Source organism: Helianthus annuus, chromosome 14, assembly GCF_002127325.2.
Source record: "Helianthus annuus cultivar XRQ/B chromosome 14, HanXRQr2.0-SUNRISE, whole genome shotgun sequence".
Classification (NCBI taxonomy): Eukaryota; Viridiplantae; Streptophyta; class Magnoliopsida; order Asterales; family Asteraceae; genus Helianthus; species Helianthus annuus.
This window is the reverse complement of record NC_035446.2, coordinates 154,702,122-154,721,894: the sequence shown is the minus strand read 5'-3', so window position 1 is coordinate 154,721,894 and position 19,773 is coordinate 154,702,122. Positions and strand designations below refer to the sequence as shown.

The 19,773-nt window shown below is 34.7% G+C and overlaps 1 protein-coding gene across 3 annotated transcripts; it reads left to right on the top strand.

Moving 5' to 3' along the window:
* Positions 1–1,357: 1,357 nt before the first annotated feature.
* LOC110904464 (transcription factor RAX2) lies at positions 1,358–4,215 on the top strand. 3 transcript variants are annotated; one of them, XR_002572541.2, is made up of 4 exons: positions 1,360–1,615; positions 1,689–1,818; positions 1,928–2,728; positions 3,930–4,215. XR_002572541.2 is itself a non-coding variant. In XM_022150309.2 (3 exons), the coding sequence occupies exons 1-3, from the start codon at positions 1,480–1,482 to the stop codon at positions 2,658–2,660; spliced, it is 999 nt and encodes a 332-aa protein (XP_022006001.1). In that variant the 5' UTR covers positions 1,358–1,479; the 3' UTR covers positions 2,661–2,915. The 3 variants fall into 3 exon arrangements, 1 of the variants encoding a protein (XP_022006001.1); XR_002572540.2 differs by having other exon boundaries at positions 3,926–4,215; XM_022150309.2 differs by lacking the exon at positions 3,930–4,215 and having other exon boundaries at positions 1,358–1,615; positions 1,928–2,915.
* The last annotated feature ends 15,558 nt before the right edge of the window (positions 4,216–19,773 follow it).

Below are 19,773 nucleotides of genomic sequence, written 5' to 3'. Positions count from 1 at the left end.
GCATGACGGTTTTTGCCATATGTTTGACTTGCAAACCACGTGCCTTATAGTGGGTAAATGATAAAAGAAAAAGGAACGGAAAAAAATTATAAAAACCGTAATGAATGGGAGTCGAACAGGCGTCATTCGGTTGGCGGACAGTCATGACATCCATTTCGATGAATTGTGTCTTGTTTACATTCCTTTTAATTTTTATATATAAAACATGCGCTGTATATACACATAATTTTCTAACCAACGTGACTTTTAAACGAAAAGGTATAATAATTATGATTGAGTGGGTATTTTATGATTCGAAGCATTTGCCAAATCAAAATGTGGTATCCTTTTATAATTTCAAACGAAGTTGTTTCGACGCGTTGGTTCGGTATCATTTCAAAAGGTGGCATCCTTTTATAATTTCAACCCAAGCATGTTGGTTTTTTCTAAGCAATGTGACTTTTAATTGAAGAGGCGCCGCTTCAAAAAAAAGACACCAATAGATGTGATGTTTAAGGCATATGTTTTCTTTAAATAAATTTTCTGACGACCGTTATGTTTAAACAGAAGAGACATAAACCAAATTGGACATTATATGTGTATATAAGATATATGAAGGTTCTGACTTTTTGTAAAGGGTGTTATATATTTAAATGTAGTTTGAAAGGTTGTGACTTTTTGTAGAGGTATGATATATTTAAAAATCTTTCATTCAAACCATTGTGTCTTAAGTTACTTTTTGTAGTTATGTATGAAAGAGTGCGTAAAAGGGTGTGTCTTAATACATTAGTTTGAAGGGTTGTGACTTTTTGAAGAGTTGTGATCTAAATCATGGTACCCCAAGTTACTTTTTGTAGGGTTATATAATATCTCCAATAAGATCATGTGTAGTGGAAGACACAAATAATGGTCCCATCTTTGGACGTTTTGCGGCATGTGCCACTCTAGTCAGCAATGGGGTACTATGGGTCGTTTTTTTCTAAAATGAGTGTAGTGAGAATGCGAGCATTGTGGGACATTAGTTAAAAGAGGTGTAATAGAATTAAATTAAAAAAACCATAAAAAAAAGGTATTGACCAAATAAAAAGAAGAATACCTGTCATTGGCCAAACAATTGAACATGGGGCGTGGAAAAAAGAACGCTTTGGACAATTTAAAAAAAACGCGGAAGAGGCGGGTGTGGGGCGAGGGGGGTGTTTTTTTGGGGAAAAACGTCCAAAAACCTCCTACTACGGATGGTCTAAGAGATATAAGTCTCTATCAAATGAGTCAGCCGACATTGTCGCCACAACATTTTTTATCTTTAAATATCAAAATATCTTTATTCTTGTGAATTAGTAAAGTAATAATTGTCCCTTGACTTCTGTTCATCTCTCTCCACAGTTGATTTAATTTCAAGACACCCACAAGTCTTCTTAAGCACATAATTCCAACCTTCATTTCCCCACAACCAATATCCCTTTTCTCCTTACACACACAAAAAATTTGAAAGAGAGAGAGATGGGAAGAGCTCCATGTTGTGACAAAGCAAATGTGAAGAAAGGGCCATGGTCACCTGAAGAAGATGCAAAGCTTAAAGACTACATACAAACTCATGGTACTGGTGGCAACTGGATTGCTCTCCCACAAAAAGCAGGTATATATTTCACTATTTTACCACCACACTAGCTTTGTGTTGTTTCTTGATTTTAACTTTAAACATAGTACAGGCCTTAGAAGATGTGGTAAGAGTTGCAGGTTGAGATGGCTCAACTATCTCAGACCAAACATCAAACATGGTGAATTTTCTGATGATGAAGACAAACTTATTTGTACCCTTTATGCTAGCATTGGTAGCAGGTACTCTCAATTAAATATCTGTAATAATCAAGGGGTTTTTGTAAGATTAGTGGGTGGTTTTGAAGATCTGTGTTATCTTAAAGTTTTGATAGAATAAGTTAATGTGCAGGTGGTCAGTAATGGCAGCACAGTTACCAGGAAGAACAGATAATGATATCAAGAACTACTGGAACACAAAACTGAAGAAGAAGATGATGAGCAACTTAATTACCATGCCTGAAATTCAAAAACCTCTTCATCATCTTCAATCTTTCATTTCCTCAACAAACTACAACTACCCATCACTGTCAAATGATATCAATATTAATGCTCCATTATCATCACCACCACCACCACAGTCATCATATATCTATAGCTCACATACTTCTAGATATCATGATCAAACCCTATCTATCCCATCAAGTCCTATAACAACAACAACTGCTTCTGCTGCTGCTGTTGTTTCTGATCATCATCACCATCCAGTTCTACAACCACAAGATCATGGGCATCTTGGTTACCAAAGGGTAAAGGACAGTTCTACCCTTGTGATGTTTGGAGGTGATCAAGCTAGTTCCAGTAATTCTAACTCTGAGGGGAGTTGTCAATATGAGTATGGTACTGGTATAGGTGTGTATGATCACAACAAGTACAACATGGGACATATGAGGAGCAATCCTTTCAAGGAATGTGGGATGATGACATATGATAAGGATTTAGGGTATGATGATTCTTCACTGGACTCCAGTCTTGAGGAGATTAAGCAGCTTATTAGCACAGATCTTTGCAGCAGTAACATTGACAGCAATCTCAACTTTTATGTTGATGAAACCAAGGAAGTAAAAAAAGTTATGTACTTTTAGTTCTTGAGTCAACTATGGATGCTGAACATGGTCATCATCACCATCACCATGTTCCTCAACATCACGAGGTATCTAGTATTAGGGAAAACTTGTAAAAACTTTGTGCGGTTTTCCTAACTTTATTTCTTTTTAACTTCTTTTTGAATATTATATATTCTTAGGGCAGTAAAGATAGTAAAAATTGTTTCTTTTGTTCACCTATTTCCATTTTGTTAATCCATAGTTGTTAATGTAAAACTTATAATTCAATTAACATATGGGTTTACGGTAGAAATTTTTGCGATTTTACGTTAAATAATAATTGTGTTGATGTTGATCCTAATCCAAGTCTTGCAAATAATTTAACATTTTTCAAAGCATATAAAATTATTGGTATCCAATAATGATACAATTATACGTAACATACAGTTAATCACAAGGAAAACATTTCTATATTTTCTTTAAGCTGAGGATGATCAGAAATTTGGTTTAATCTGATGTTGATCCGAATCTATTCAAATCTTGGATTACAATAAACTAGTTTATCATGTTTTCTAAAAAACTACTATGAAAAAGAGGTTAATTATGACGGCCAACTTAAATTTAATTAGATACATTATTTTAATAGAACATGTATATTAAGTAAATTATTTACTTATACATGTGGACTAGCCAACCTTCACTGACTATGATACCCGCAAAAAAACAAAATCTTGACTAGAAAAATGAAATAACTAGAAAACTCCAACTTGGAGTACAAAGATTTAGAAATTTGACATAAAGAAAGCCATTATAGAAGCTAGAGATGGGATGTGAAGAGTATTAAAACTTCAGAATCATTGTTTAATTAGACTGAAATAAAATAAGATTGGCATATGAATTCCCATCATAAAGAAAAAATAAAAAAAGAACAATATAATAATTTAATAAATGAATTTTTAAAGATGAATGCATTGACCTTCTAAACAAATTTGTCCATTTCTGGATAAAAAAAGATTAGATGGGTTCATGCCAGCTAATTCTAAGTTAATTCAAAATTTTAGCTAAAAGGTTTTGAAGCTTTCATGGAAGAAAAATGCCTTTTGGGAATGTCGACTGTCAAGTACAAAAATGTCAAAAGGGGTTCACCTAATAAACCAAATTAGGGTTTATGTTGTATGTATGCATGTGTCATGAATCTGTATGTCATTCTTTATATTCAAATTTATATGCTTGTCTGTCTAGCACTCTAGCTTTGATGCTTTCACATACTTCTTAGTTCTTACTGATAATGGCAATGTTTTTAGTCAGGTTTTCTACACCCTTTTTCACGGCCACCACAAATGTTGAATGTTGATGGAATCATTGGATCTTGTGCCTTATTGTTTCTCCGGTTTTTTCAAGGTTGGAAAAGTTGTTTTATAGCATGTTCTAAAATCTGTTGCGCCACAACTAAAGCGAGAGGGTGATAATACTATATTTTATTACTCTCCTGTAATCAGTTTAAAATAACCCGATTATATTACCATGTATAACCCAAAGATAAATCCAGACTATATTTAGAATTTGGTCCTACCAATCAAATTGTTTTCATGCAGATGTTACGAATGTGTTTTGTTTTCCAAGAGGGCTAACCTCGTAAATTTCTTTCACTCAGAGCCATTTTAGATGTGAAGTTTTTCTTTTATCCACAACTAGCATCCTTAAAATGCACTAGATATTCCTTAATAAGGCAAGACCTTATTTGATATATATGTGTGTGCGCGCTTAGAACTATTATATATATATTAATTTGCAACAACTGTTGGCATTGTTATTTGTAACATGATGCTTAGTGACTTGTACCACTAAAGACAAATTGTTATTTATATAATATAATATCAATTTGTAATACACTTAGGCTTTAAATTGTTGTAACTTTTGCATTAATTGTGTTTCATGCTTAGTTTTGTTATACCTTTATGTGTTGGGGTTGTACACTTTGTTAAATTATTTATATTTATATTCTATTAATTTTTAACGTTATGGTGCATTAGAAGTTGTATTCTAAGCATATATTCTTGGACATTGGTTTTTTTTTTTACAAAACAACTAGGTAGTGTGGGTTATTGTTTTGGGCCAACTCTCTTTAATTGTGCGGATACCCATTATCCCCGCCTTTTGGTGCCAATATCGGAAGGGTACCGGTATTTACAGGTAAAATACCGGTACTGGTACCGAACCGATATATTCGGTACCGGTACCCACTTTTTCCGTTTTTCTGTACCGGTACAGGTTCAATACTGAACATGTACCGTGCTCATCCCTAATCAACATCAAGTATTTGTATTTTCCTCCACAAGACATTTGGAAACACAATGTGATCATTTGGATATCTAACTTGATACAAAGGTATGTAGTTAATCCTTAGGTTTGTGGTTTTAAAACGCAACAAGCGGGTCGATAGATAAGTATAAAATAGATTCATTGTGTCGTAATTTGTAAGGGCCTAGCCATATAAAGTTGATTCATTGTGTCGTAATATGTAAGACCCTAGCCGCAACCCTAGCCGCAACGCGGCGGGTCTTACATCTAGTTTATTTATAATTATAATAACACACAAAGCATAGGTTTTTAGTACCATTGGGACTGTAGAAAAGAACACGGTTTCTTGATGTCAATAGGGTTTTATTATAGGAATATTGGATTTTAATAATCCAAACTATTCGTCGTTTCCGCCAACAATCTCAACTCCTAAAATAACCAATGACAGTCCCAACTATTAATATATTGGCCTTCAATAGACTCTAACTTGGTGGTGCAGAGTGAGGCATTGGTGGGCAATGATAGGAGACCCAGGGAAACCTGGGTTAGATCCTTGAGCCAAACGGGTTTTATCGGTAATTTCATCGTTGTGCCTATGGGCGGGTGGGTTACCGGGTTTTCCCCGGAATTGGTGGTGGACTCGAGTTACTCTCGGAGTACTCCGTTTGTCCAGTGGGTGCCCCGAGAGTGCTCGGGATTGAGTTTGTTGGCCGTTCAAAAAAAAATAGACTCTAACTAACTGAACCCTAATGTCGTTAGTCTTCGATTGTCGGAAAACTCTTTTTTGGTCGGAAAACTCATCATTTTCGTCACAAACCTCTTTGTAACCTTATTACAGACCTTTAGAAATCTTTTTCTAGTAAAAACCCAATTATTGGGGCCACCGACAAACTTCATTTTCGCCAAAAGAATTATTTTTGGCTGAAAAACTCAACTTTTTGGTCGGAAAATGCAACATTTTCGTCCCAAACTTCTTTGTAACTTTAGATCGGACCTTTAGGAACTTTTTCTGGCCAAAAACGTTTTCCAGCGACCGGAGACTAACATCGTTTGAGTTCTGCTAGTCAGGGTCCATTGGACGCCAATATGTTAATAGTTGAGATTGCTAGTGGTTATTTTTAAAGTTGGGACTGCTGGCGGCCTACGACGAATAGTTGGGATTATTAAAATCTAATATTTCTATATTATATAGTTTGAAGTTAGTTTATGAGTAAACTGCTAAAATGGTTCCCGAGTTTTGGTCACTTTTGCCACTTTGGTCCAAAAATCAAACATTTGAATGTGGGTCCTTGTGATTTCAATTTTGTTGCCATTTTCATCCAAATCAAAATCTGGTCAGATTTTTTCAGTTAAAATCAAACTTTTTGTCTTTTTCCTCTCTTTTAATGAAGGACAAAATGATTTTTTAACGTTTTATTATAACAATTTAAAAAAATCTGACAAGATTTTAACTAAAAAAACTGGATGTTAACGGAAAAAACTGACCAGATTTTGTTTTTGGATGAAAATGGCAACAAAATTGAAACAACGGGGACCCAGATTCAAAAGGTTTGAGTTTTGAACTAAAGTGACAAAAGTGACTAAAACTCAGAGACTATTTTGGCAGTTTACTCTTAGTTTATTATAATACAATACAACCTAGTGTTTTAGTACTAACTAGGATATGTTGGATCATCTATACCGGACCACACCCATAGGCGAGAATTGATCTAATTCAGCAAGTACGTGTCAACACTTTTAGAGCGTGGAGTGGAGTTTGCAAGAGCCACACGCGTCGACGGGTGTGGAGGGAGGAGGCGTGGTTCTAGCTATGGATGAAAGGGTGGGTCTGTTGCAAGATGGTGATTGTTCTGACGTGGTTTTGACGTGGCATATGGTGGCCACTCTTAGGACGTGGATCACTACACATAGCCATAAAATGCAGTTTGGTTTCTTATTGCCAACCGAGTTGTATTCTATATTCTAAAGAGTTTAATGTAGTTGCATATAAAGTATGATTTTCTTAATACCAACTGGATTCGATTACTAAAAAGCGAGAATTAATATATATGTATATATGTGTGTGAAATCAACAATTATAATACATATTATAATTGCTTTTCTTGTAATATCAAGCTTTTAAACAATTATAACACATATAAATTATTAGTTTAACCAATTTTGTGTTCTTGAGCTTTTTATTTACTTTTTTTGTATACATTCTAACGTGAAAGGTAAAATATTCGGTCTTTTTAAAGCATACCAAATTCCTGAATTTTCAAATATCTAATACTGGCCATTATGTGTTAAAAATGTCCAAACTGCCAAACCAAAGCGATCCGTCCTACCCAACCAACAAAGCTAGTCCGATATAGTTTATCTAAAAAATCATACTTAACAATTTAACCTATATCTCTCAAAAAAAATCAATAACACAGAACCGTGAACATCCTTACTTTTTTCCCTTAGGCTACTTGGTGTGGGGGGCGTTGTAGGCCAGTCGAGCCCCGACGCCGCCCATGTACACCATTTCCACAGCCGCAGGGTCGTCTTCAGCGTCCTCCACAAGACGTTAAGGCTGGGCCTACCCCTTCTCACACACACGTATACAACACACACACACACACATATATAGGCTCGTCCTTCATATCCCATGGTCCATCCTTGGAGGGGCATCCTCCTTGGATGTTGACGTGGCACTAAGGTGAAAAAGTATCCTCCCAAGGACTTATCTTCTCCCACACCGAGTAGCCTTACAACAAATTGATTCCTCATGTTAAAGTAAAATGATAGCTTCTCCCAACCAACACAATCATAACACCTTTTTCATTCAATTATTTGGAAGAAAAGAAAACAACAACAAATACAACAATGTTTATATATTTGGTGTTTGTATGTCGTCTAATAATCTATAATGCATATCATACATGTACCATGTACCGTATCAAATCATTAGAGGGTAGGGGCGTCCATCACACACCACTCACTCATCACTCACAACATTCAATCAATTTCCGTCATGTCATCGAGCATTATTCCATCACTAGTGATGGATTTTAGTGGAAATGTCCATCACTCACCACACAAACATCTACCATTAAAAACAATTCATCACACAAACATGTAAAATGCGTGCTCACTATCACGCTTCTTGCATTCCACGCGTGATCAAGGTGGATGGCGGCGGTGTTCCCTTGCATTCCACGCGTGACGGAGGGGCCATCACAGGGGTGCCCCGTCCCCCTAATAATGTAATATAGGAGGGAGAAAGATATCTTTTTTATTATATAATTTATTAATATCACTTCCATCATCGAACCGAACATTTTATAGATTGCTCGTGAATTATTTGACGTGGAGTTTATTTATGTTCGTTCATAAACGGACAAATATGAACAAAAACTTTTATTCGCTTAATTAAACGAACTAATATGAACACAAATTTTGTTCGTAATTTATGTTCCTTTATGTTATTTTGTTTATCTTTGTTCATTTAAAATTTAGTAAATATATAAGAAGTAATATCTATCTGGGGGGTGGGTTTGTTTGAGAAGAAAAAAATGAGAAGAAAAAAATGAGAAGAAAAACAACAAAGGGTACAACTGTAAAACATTAAATAGTTTTTCTCTGATCTCATTTATTATTATATTTGACTAATTAATTAGTTATAAAGACAATCATCCTCCACACTAATTTTTTTCCAACATATATCAAAATAAATCCTACACGTTTTAAAATTTATCCTACACATATTGAAATTTATCCTGCATAGCTCGTAATTCATCCTACACACCTTGTAATTTATCTTACAATTTAAATTAATTTTTTTCTTCTTTGAAAAAATATATTTTTTGAAAATAATTTACAAATTTAATATAGTTAGCTATTAAAAAGCAAGACTACAATTAATGATCTATCTAAGTTTACCAATATACCCTTACACTAATATTAAATAAAGTAAAATAAAGCATTCTTATCGGTTGAATTTTCTTCTTTTTTATTCTTACAAATAAGTTTTTCTCATTTAAACTCTCCACTATATATATATACATATACATATATATATATATATATATATATAAACATAGGGTGGGATTCTAGAGTGAACACTAGTGTATTTGTGAACTGAGCGAACAAATCCCGACTATTGATTTACATCATCAAATCGTACAATACACTAGTGTATTTTCATCATCAAATCCTAGCCATTGATTTACATTTATGTAAACACTTGTGTATTGATAATAAAGGGCTAGGATTAGTTCATTAGTCTTCACTATCAAGGGGATTGTTCCCTAATAAACCTAATCCTATAAAAATAAAAGGGATTTCTAACTACCTATATAAATAAAGCTAATTATTAATTATTAATTATTCATGTATTTGCAAAACTAGTTTATGTTCGTTTGTGTTTGGTCAATTATGTTCATCTATGTCCGTTTATGGTTGTTCATGTATGTTCGTTTATGTTTATTTAAGTTTATTTGCTAGGTTATAATTATAAACCCATGTATCACACAGTGTTATATGATAGAAACAATATAATTATATAATGTGCAAAAAAAAAAAAAAAAAACCTTATATAACTGTGTATTTTTATTACCATATAATAATTCACACAACTAACTTGAATTTATCACAAAAACTGGCATATTTAATTAGTAACACTGGAATACCATAATAGTTTATAATAGTTTGTGTATTACACGAGTTAAATACTGAAATATATGTAATACACAAATATATATATATATATATATATATATATATATATAGGACAAAGATCCGTTAGGAACCACCCTTTATTGCGAGAACCGCGAGAACCAATGTGAACACAACCAAAAATGCCTAAAAATAGCTAAAAAACACACAACTTTTTTTAATATTTTTTATAAAAAATCGCTACTTTTAGCAGCTAAAATTTTTTTTTTTAAATTTAAAAAAAAAAAATTTTTCTACTAAAAGTAGCGATTTTAATATAAAAAATATTTAAAATAATTAGATTTTTTTTTATTTTTTTAGATTTTTTGGGGGTTTAGTTTTTAGCATTTTAGCTTGGGGTGGGGTGGGGTGGGGGGTTAGGTTTTTTGGGGGTTTTAGTTTTTAGCATTTAGCTTGGGGGGGTTAGGTTTTTTTTTGGGGGAGGGGGTAGGTTTTTTTAGGGTTTTTTTAGCTATTTTAGGTTGTATTCACATTGGTTCTCGCAGTTCTCGCAATAAAGGTGGTTCTCGCATGAACCTTACCCTATATATATATATTCCTCATGTGATTGAAATTACATACTACATTACATGTAATAGTGCATATAAATACTAGGGAAATTGGCATGTAATAATCTCACCTAAACCTTATTGGCCATTAATAATCCCACCACAAAATATTCCCCCCACCAGTCCCAACTTTCACCTATTTTTCCTACAATGGTCCCCCGTTAAAAAAACTTAACGGAGTTAAGCTTTTTTCTAAATTACAAACATATTTTTTAGAGCTTTTGATTAGAACGACGATACGAGTCCATTGATGTAAATCTTGCCTCGAAACGTACTCCAAACGATGAAAACGGCGCTCCAATTCGGGTGTTTAAATTTCCAATTAACCAAAATCAAGTCACTTGGAGCACCATTTCAAAGTAAGTTTTACATCAATGGACTTGTATCATCGTTCTGATCAAAAGCCCTAAAAAATCTGTTTGTAATTTGGAAAAAAACTTAACTCCGTTAAGTTTTTTTAACGGGGGACCATTGTAGGAAAAATATGTGAAAGGTGGGACTGGTGGAGGGAATATTCTGAGGTGGGATTATTAATGGCCAATAAGGACTAACTGGGATTATTACAAGTCAATTTCCCTAAATACTATTATTTTTTATTATTGAGTATCTTTTAAATATAACTTTTATTTAAAAAAGGTGAAAATAAATTTATTGATATGTTATAAACTAGATTTGTTATTCTTATTAGACCATGAGTAATGGGCATTATAGGAGACATGAAGTGACTTGATAATTCCCCTAATACCATCTCCGTGGGCTTTATAGGGGCATGAAGATTGATGGACATTTCTAGTATAATTTCTTATGGGGAAAACAAAATTGGAAAGTAATAATGGAATGAGTGCATTAAGGGGCGTTAACCATTATACAATTTTTTAAGGGGCATTATGGTGTTGATGTGGCTGAAAATGCCCATTAGGGGAATTAACCATTACGGGTAGCCTTAATAACTGTTATACGAATTTTAATTAATGATTAGTTAATTAAATGTATTCATAATTAATGGTTAATTTACTATGTCACAAATCGATAAAAAAATAAATAATAAAAAATAGGATTAAGTTACTATTTCTTACTTTATAAAACATTTCTTTATTTAGGGTCATGGAGGGACTGGGTGGGAAAAAAATTGGTGAGGTGAAATATGCTAGTGACACGTGTCCAAGTTTATATTCATTTATTAAGTAAGTGTATTTTTGTTTACGTTCATGAACTAGTCGTTTAGATTTAAAACGGACAAACATAAACGAACATGAACATGTCCATTCTCTTAATGAACTAACAAGAGCAAATAAAATTTTCTCGATATATGTTCGTGTTCGGATAAGGTTAAATGAACAAACCCATTTCGTTTCGTTCAGTTTATTTACAGGCCTAAACGCGTACTGTAATATGTTATTTCCTGACACTAGAAACGATGATAATACTCATTGTTGTAATGTATTAGAGCACTCACATAGTCACATCCCATTTGGTACAATTCTCTTATCGTTATATTCATTATATAATACTCTAATTTTCAACAACTTTGTGCAATGGATGTTGTACATATGGCGCTTTATATGTTTTCCAAGCAGTTGCTTATTGTCCAACCATTGCTTCCTTTTTCAAGAAATAGAGGGGGGGGAGATATGCGATAGTAAACCCTAGCTCCACCTTCCACCGCTTCAACGCCACGCTGGTGTCACAGTCACCGTCAACGTCTCAACCCCAACAGTGGCAACGACAAGAAGGGATTTGAGGGTTTAGAACTGATTTGAGGGATTTGAGGGTTCAACACTGATTTGAGGGATTTGAGGTTCCGCAAAAAGAAGTGAAAGGAAGAGAGAGAGAGATCGAGTGGAACCGTAATTGGTTTTCCAACGTATAGGGTTTCGATTATGAGCTAAAGACTGAGCTTTGCCATCTCAATTCTCAAAGACCAGGTACGTCATTTAGGTTTTTCTGGTCCGTCGAGGGTTTTTGATGATTTGGTTCTCATTTTTCTGAGAAATTTATGTGGGTTTTTAGTCTGATTTGTGGATTTGCTATGATTTGGGAGATGTTAGGTGGTATATATACTGTTGGGAGATGATTGGAGGCAAAATAATAATATAGTTTCGACCAAGGTTACGCTCTCAGTTCATTGACGACCGATCTGAAGTCGACATAAGCGTCAATCATCATTCTGGTATATTCTTGAACAGGTTCTGCTATTATGTGAACTGAGCAGTTTTGGAATGTGATTTTTGTGAAAATATTACAATTTACTGGCAATTCTATTTCTAAGGTTGTTTTTAATGTAACTTTTTAGGTGGAGAATGAACCAATTTTAAGCAATATTTTGTATGTTATCATATTGTCACATGATATTTTAGAGCTAGTATTGGGATTTATTATTACTTAGGCTCGATAATAATAATACTTTATTAGAAGCCCAGCTAATGGATATATTTTGTGATGTATTAGCTCCCAACTGAGGCATAAAACGGGCATTGTGCATGGATCTACAAGTGACACCATTAGCATGTATCTAATGTCTTCATACTTTTTACATCATTTATTGATATTTTGGGTTTGCATTGATACTTAATTTAAAAAGGAGCTTATTTTATTGTTCAAATCAACACCCTTTCGCAGGCCTTTAAAGAAAGAGATCCTTCATGGTTATCTTATTGCTCTGCTCTTTATACCTAAAGGTATTTCAACTATAATTGAACTTTTCTTATCAATATCTCTAACAACATTGTTTCATTTAACTTACTTTCATGAAAACTATTACCAAATTCGTTTTTCTTCGTCATTGGCTTCTAGACCCTTCTTCGTCGTGAAGTGATAAATTAATTGGCATTTATTGAGTTCATAATACTTTAGTAGGGTTATTATTCCTTACAAACACATCAAGTAGCACATGCATTGTGGAATCAAGTATGCAAGGTGTTTGCCCTTGCACTACAAAGTCGAGTCACCGAGTCAGTGAAGTAATATATGATTATGTAATTTATCTTATTTGGGTATCTTATATATATATATATATATATATATAGAAAGTATAATGTACTTCAAGGCTTAACCTACATTAACATACATGACAAAAAATATAACGTGCGTTATTATCATAGAACGTGCGTGATTATAGTCCCATGCATGATTATGTGGTCTCATGCGTGATTATGTGGTCCCATGCATGATTATACCCCTGATCCAACGGTTACCATTGTCTCCTACGTGATGTATGATAAGGCTTTTTGTATGTTAACCTTACTCTATATATATATATATATATATATCCGTGTTGTTTCTTCTTTTTTTCTTAAACTTTTGATTTGTATAGGTGTTTGGAGACATTTTGTGTAGGTGTTTGGAGTCCATATACATCCAGGTATTGTTTCAAAAATGTTTTCTTCAACATAAGTAATAGATTTCTACTGAATTTTACCAATAATTGTTTCTCTTGTGGCTACACAGCTGCCAAAATCGGGGAGGGAATATTATTGGATCATGGGACGGGATTGCCTATTAGAGAAACTGTTGTCATTTTATACTAATGCAAGTAACTTGCTTTTATAACTAACTTAAATCTGCATGGACCCTGAATTTGGTCATCTCAACTATATTGGAATTGGAGTTTGGGTTGTATTTGGGAGCTTGTGTATATGATTTTGGATCATGGGACGGGATTGGCTATTGGAGAAACTATTGTCATTTTATACTAATGCAGGTAACTTGATTTTATAACAAACTTAATCAGTTAATCTGCATGGACCCTGAATTTGGTCATCTCAACTATATTGGAATGGGAGTTTGGGTTGTATTTGGGAGCTTATGTATATGTGAGTTTTCCATGGAAACAGGTGAATTTGTTGATTTTTTTAATCTGGAGCCTAGATGGTTACGTGTCGACCAATAAGCGTGTAGATTGTTTACATCTTTGAGCCTAATTTGAATTTTTATGTAAATGTTTTTCAGCTGTGATTTAGTGCATCCCCTTGCATCCTTGACAGATAAAGTCCGGCTATTTAGAATAGCTGCCTCTAGGCTTAAACAAAGAGTTGAATTAGGAATTGTGCGCAACGTGCCTCCTATTAGTTTGTTTGATATTCCTTATGATCATAATCAACAAATTTTTCGTATTCTTAATTTTCTAAAAAATATTTTCTTTGGGTATGTCACACCCCGATTTCCACGTGTCTCACCGGTGGGCCCGGTGGGGGATTATCGTGACGTAGTTGGCAACAATATAGTCAAACCACACAATTATATGAATGCACAGCGGAAGCATAAAGATAAATATATTCCAACATTAATTATAATATCAAAATATCACCATTGTTGAAATAAAATCCACAGGGGATCAATAATAATAACAAAAGTATTGTTCAACAGACGAAGGCATCCTTAAGCTTACGAGACTCTTTTAAGATGCTAAGGAGATATAGCCAGCCAATTACGTTTAGTACCTGCATTTAATCTTTTTGGGAAAATACGTCAGTTTACACTGGTAAATACATTCAACCGACACTTTGGTAAAATGTTTAACAAAATTGATTTGAATGCACAAGACACAAACTTTTTATAACTTGGGATAATTTATAATTAAATCTTGTAAAGAATTACATGTTTACTATGCGTTCGGTCGCCCGGGTCGTGCCGGGTTAAAGTTTAATAGACACACCACATAGTATAAAACCGTGGCGGGAAAACCAACGGCTATACCTTTATAGTCATGGACATAATGCCGGGTGTACGCCTACACCCGGATGTCAGGGTCGTGGCCATTTCGTAAAATGCTGCCAAGGATATCCGGGATATGGTCATTAAGCCCCCAAAGGCGTAAAGCCAACAAAACAAATTTTTAAACGGGTCACATTGATAATACCCAACTACTAATGAGTTGGGGTCAATTGCCCGACCAAGCGGTATTTTAAATACCGTAACCCAAGCCCGTATAACGGAAAATAAGTTAAAAGTATTTACCTTTGCAAGTATAAATCCTTAATCGAAATAAATTGCAGATAGCTTTTACTGGTCTCCTATTCTGGAACGAAGGTTTTTAAATAACCTATTAGAATCCTAACGGGTCTTTAATCTAGCCGTAGCCTAGACCGGTCAGTTTCAAATGATAGTTACGGTTAAATCGCGTGAAAGGCGAAAACCGTGAATGGAATGTGATTTGGACCCAACAAGTTTGAAGACTTGTTTTATATGGGTTTAATAACCACACTCTGGATTTTGGGGTCACAACAATATGGTTTGACCCGTTTCGGCTAGTTTATGTAAACTAGTTACATAAGCCGAACCGTGCGCGCAAAAGGCGTAACGGGTAACCGTAAGAGTCCTACACTAGTTTCCTAAGTCAATATGCTTTAAAGAGGTTGTGGTATCAGTAGGATACCTTCCATAATGCCCGTAACGAGTTTAAGTTCATATTATGCCCCGAAGGGGTATTTCGGTCTTTTTAAAGATCATAATAGAGGTTTCTGAGTTCTACAGGAAATCTGAGTTTCCCGAACAGTTTATAAAGTTCAAAATACTTTATTTATTATTTAAAATCAGTAGCAAGTGGAATCGGGTCAAAAGACCTTGTAGAACTCAAGTTTATGGTCGATAAGGGTATATTCGGTAATTACCGAACCGATGCCATAACCGCAGGTTATGAGCAGGTCAAAAATAATTAAAAACTTTAAAAATCCCAAAATATTATTTTACATCAGTGTGTAAAAGGTTTGGTGTCGAAATCTGGGTTTAGATAGGCGTTATGCTAATTGCGCTATTTAATTACTAAAGTTTCCGTAATTTGCGCTATTTAGCATAACTCCCATTCTGGACCTCGGATTGACGTGAAATTTTAGGGACATGCTTAGAAATTAGTAACTAAGGTTATGATCCTTTCATATGTCCGAAATTCTCGTTTTAATTTAAAAAGGGCGTTACGGTCAACTTTTAAGCATTTAACGGAATTGTGTAAAAGACTCGGACAAACAACGAACCGGTCACAGAGGTTTATACCATCATGTAACCTGGTCCTAAGAGAGTCCTAAGGCATATCTATGTCATACTTTAACGGGTCAGAACTGCAGTCAATGCAAAAGTCAAAGCTTTGCGACTTTCGGCTCCGAACAGGGTCAAAACAGTAAATGGTTGGATCAAACAAGCTTAGACTAGTTAATATACTTATTATCATGTTTTATGAGTGTTTAAATAGGTTACATATCATCTACATTACAGATTATGTATGAAATCGCCAAAATGGCATTTCTGTTGACTTTTTCTAAGCACGTTTGACTCGACATTCGGACTAGTTAGTGTGGGAATCAGAGGGTGCCCTTTTAGGGGTTTAATGCCCACATGATTACCATCATATAACTATCCTTGATTCGACAAACCACTGGACCATTTGTGATTTATCGCAAAGTCAATCGTTAATTACGACGGATTGACTTTTAAGCTAAACTATGCATAAACTAAGCCATAAAAGGGTAGGCATACTTACAGAAGCTTGGTGCACGACTAAGGATGTTAGAAGAGTGTTTGAGAGCTCCAGAGATGATCAGAATGCAGGTTTTAAGGTGTGTTTCAATTGTGCACAATGTATGTCCTTTTATAGTGAAATATTGAGCTTAAGATCATTACAACTCACCCTACAAGGGTTCATGGATGATCAGCAGGTGGCCCTGGGTGCTAGGGGGCAAGTAGAGGGCGCCCATGCTCCAATAAATGCACACAAGATCGTTCACAAGCTCAATTAGTGAATCTGCCCATGTTTTCTGCATCTGGGACTCCCACGCGGCCCGCATTAGAGATCAGACAACATGGACGCGGGCCGCCTCAATCCTTATGTTAGTAAACGGATCTTCAACTGGCGCGCGGCCCGCATTAGCTCACCCTTTTCATTAACGCGGCCCGCCTGAGGGTTAAATTCCAAGATTTTCAAATCTTTTGTAATGATTAACCTGACCTTTCGGTTCTGAAGGGGTAACTTTGCGATTTGGCCCTCAATTATTTACAACTAAGGGCCTCGTGACTTTTACCCGCATTGTTAAGTCCCCGGTTAGTTTAATTACTATCCGAAAAGCCTTAACTTTCATTGTTGACGCTTTTAACCCCTCGCATACGAATTTGATCATAACTTTCTCGTTTTAAAACGGAACTTCGCGAAATTTATATAGTATATTCTAGTGAGCGTATTTTACTGTTACAAAGCCTCGGGTTCGTCAAAGGGTCACTCAGAGGTATAAATTAAACATGTTGACACAATTAACCCCTGTAGCTTGTAATCTCTCACTTTCTCCCGCGTTTCGCTCCGTACGATCCATGATTTATTCGTTTGAAGGTACTAGCATCATTTAGGGTTACTATACAGTATATTTACCCTTCGTTGACATTTTTAACCCTCGAATTTACATACTTTCAAGGTTTGTCAACTTTAGTCCTTTATTTAATATTTAATGCCACGTGTAAACTCATGACACGTGTTAACACATTATTGGACACAAAATTTCGAGGTGTTACAGGGTATTAGTAAATAATGTTCATTTCTACATGCATATTCGTGAAGATCGGTGATTTTTTATTGAATTTCAAACTAGGTTGTGTTGGATTGGGAGTAGAAGTTATAGTTTTTCTCCGAATCTGTGAACAAACTTTTTTAATATGAATTTGTGACTTGAACTCCATGATTTGAATATGTTAACTTGTAATATGTGAATTTGTGACTTGCTGGAATTCATAGTTTTCAAGTCCAATTCCTAATCACACCTCCAATTCACTTATTCAACCCATCATGCAAAGAAGCAAGGGAGCAACATTGATTTTGCAACATCAAAGAATTTTGCAAAGCCACATGGGAGCAACTATGATTTTGTAAATTGAAGGCGGTGGCAGTGATGATAAGTTGCGACCATAACACATATTAAACCTAGACATGAACTTTTGGGTCTAGCTTATGCATTTAACTAAATCAATGTGACTTAACGACAATTGGCCGAATATAGCTTTAAATCTAGCCCCCGCCGTATCGCGACGGGTTGCATTTCTAGTTGAAATTTAAATAAAGAAACTCCAAAATCATTCCTCTATCTCATTCTTTAAAATAATCATTTTCTTTAAAATTTGAAGGTATATTTTATAGTAGGTTCTCAGAATTACCAACTCATGTATACTTCATATCCTTATCTTTATAATTTTAAGAAATAGCATCTGTGAGATTTTTGGAAAAAGAGAACTAAATATATGAGATGATGATTTTTAGTTAAATTTTAAGGATATGGATACCAAATAAGATGTAAGTACTCTTAGACTAGTGTAATATTAGTGATAATTTAGAGTCTCGATTGTAATATGTCTCTCTATGTAAGAGGCTACAGTTGTAACCGTAATCACACAACATTATCAATACAATCACATTATTGGTATTAATTTGGTATAAGAGCTCACAAGCACAACCATTAGAAAACGTCGTTGGTGAGACGGCCGGTTGGCGCTGTCACTTGATCCAAACACCTTTCATTTCATCATTTCTTTACAAGCTTTCTTTTTATTCCTTTATATAATTGTCCATAGATCAGATCTAGGGAGCCATCAGTGCCTTCACAACACAACTTCCACAAACAGTCGCCACAACTATACCTAGATCCGCTATCATTATTGCCCTCCTACATTACACAACATCATGTTACTGCCACCACAGGCAGCTGCCGCTCCATCTCCTTACCATCAACTGTCCCATGTATGTTTAGGCTTCACAAATACAACCTGCGCTTAGAATCGTGGTCGTCGTATACAACGCATTGGCTTTTTGTCTTCATCATCGCCATCGCTATACAACATAGGCATTGTGTTCAGGGTTGACAAAACCCCTATTATCTGTGAACCGGCGATGATTTCATATAAGATGGAGTTCTCGCATGATCAAACTTCATAGCGATAGTTTTCGCATCACCAACGGCAGTCAGCGGTGATCAGAAGAAGCATACATAACTCGGAGGAAGAAGCGTACGATGGTAGCAATTCGATGGCAGTTGTTCCTTTTAATGTATGGTAATAATATTCACGCCGTGACATTTTGTAATTATGTGAAACACTGTATGCAATATATTCAAATGTAATACCCCTAAAAATATTAATACTTAACATTAATATTTACCTTGATGGTAAATATTATAAACATGAATGATATCATAATTTAACTTGGTTAGTTGTTTGTTGTTAGTTAATAAAACATTGAAAAGTGTCCGTTTTATAATAAATAATACATGAAGGGATGAAATGGACAATTAGGAAACTTAATTTAATAAAAATGAAATAATAAAACCCGAAACACACACTTGTGTGTGTTCAGGGGCGACTAGAGAGAAAGAAGAAGGAAGAAACCTTCTTTAAAACAAAATCAACAAATTGAAGATTAAATAGGGACCTAAATTCGTGTATGATTAGGGATTTTCGTTCATCTAATCATAACTAACACAAGGTATGTTACAATTTTCGTTTTAGAAAATAATGATGTATATGGAAGAACTTGGTTTATTGAGTTCTTGAGAAATTGTTGTTAGAATGGCCTAAGTAAGGTGTAATACAGACCTAAGGCTTTAATTTTAACTGAAATTGCAAATACTTTAACAAGA

What these genes read in the sequence shown, in the direction of transcription:
- LOC110904464 (XM_022150309.2), top strand. Translation starts at nt 1,480, where the DNA reads ATGGGAAGAGCTCCATGTTGTGACAAAGCAAATGTGAAGAAAGGGCCA. An exon ending in TGCTCTCCCACAAAAAGCAG is followed by an intron (nt 1,616 to 1,688) that starts GTATATATTTCA and finishes AACATAGTACAG; the next exon opens with GCCTTAGAAGATGTGGTAAG. An exon ending in TATGCTAGCATTGGTAGCAG is followed by an intron (nt 1,819 to 1,927) that starts GTACTCTCAATT and finishes GTTAATGTGCAG; the next exon opens with GTGGTCAGTAATGGCAGCAC.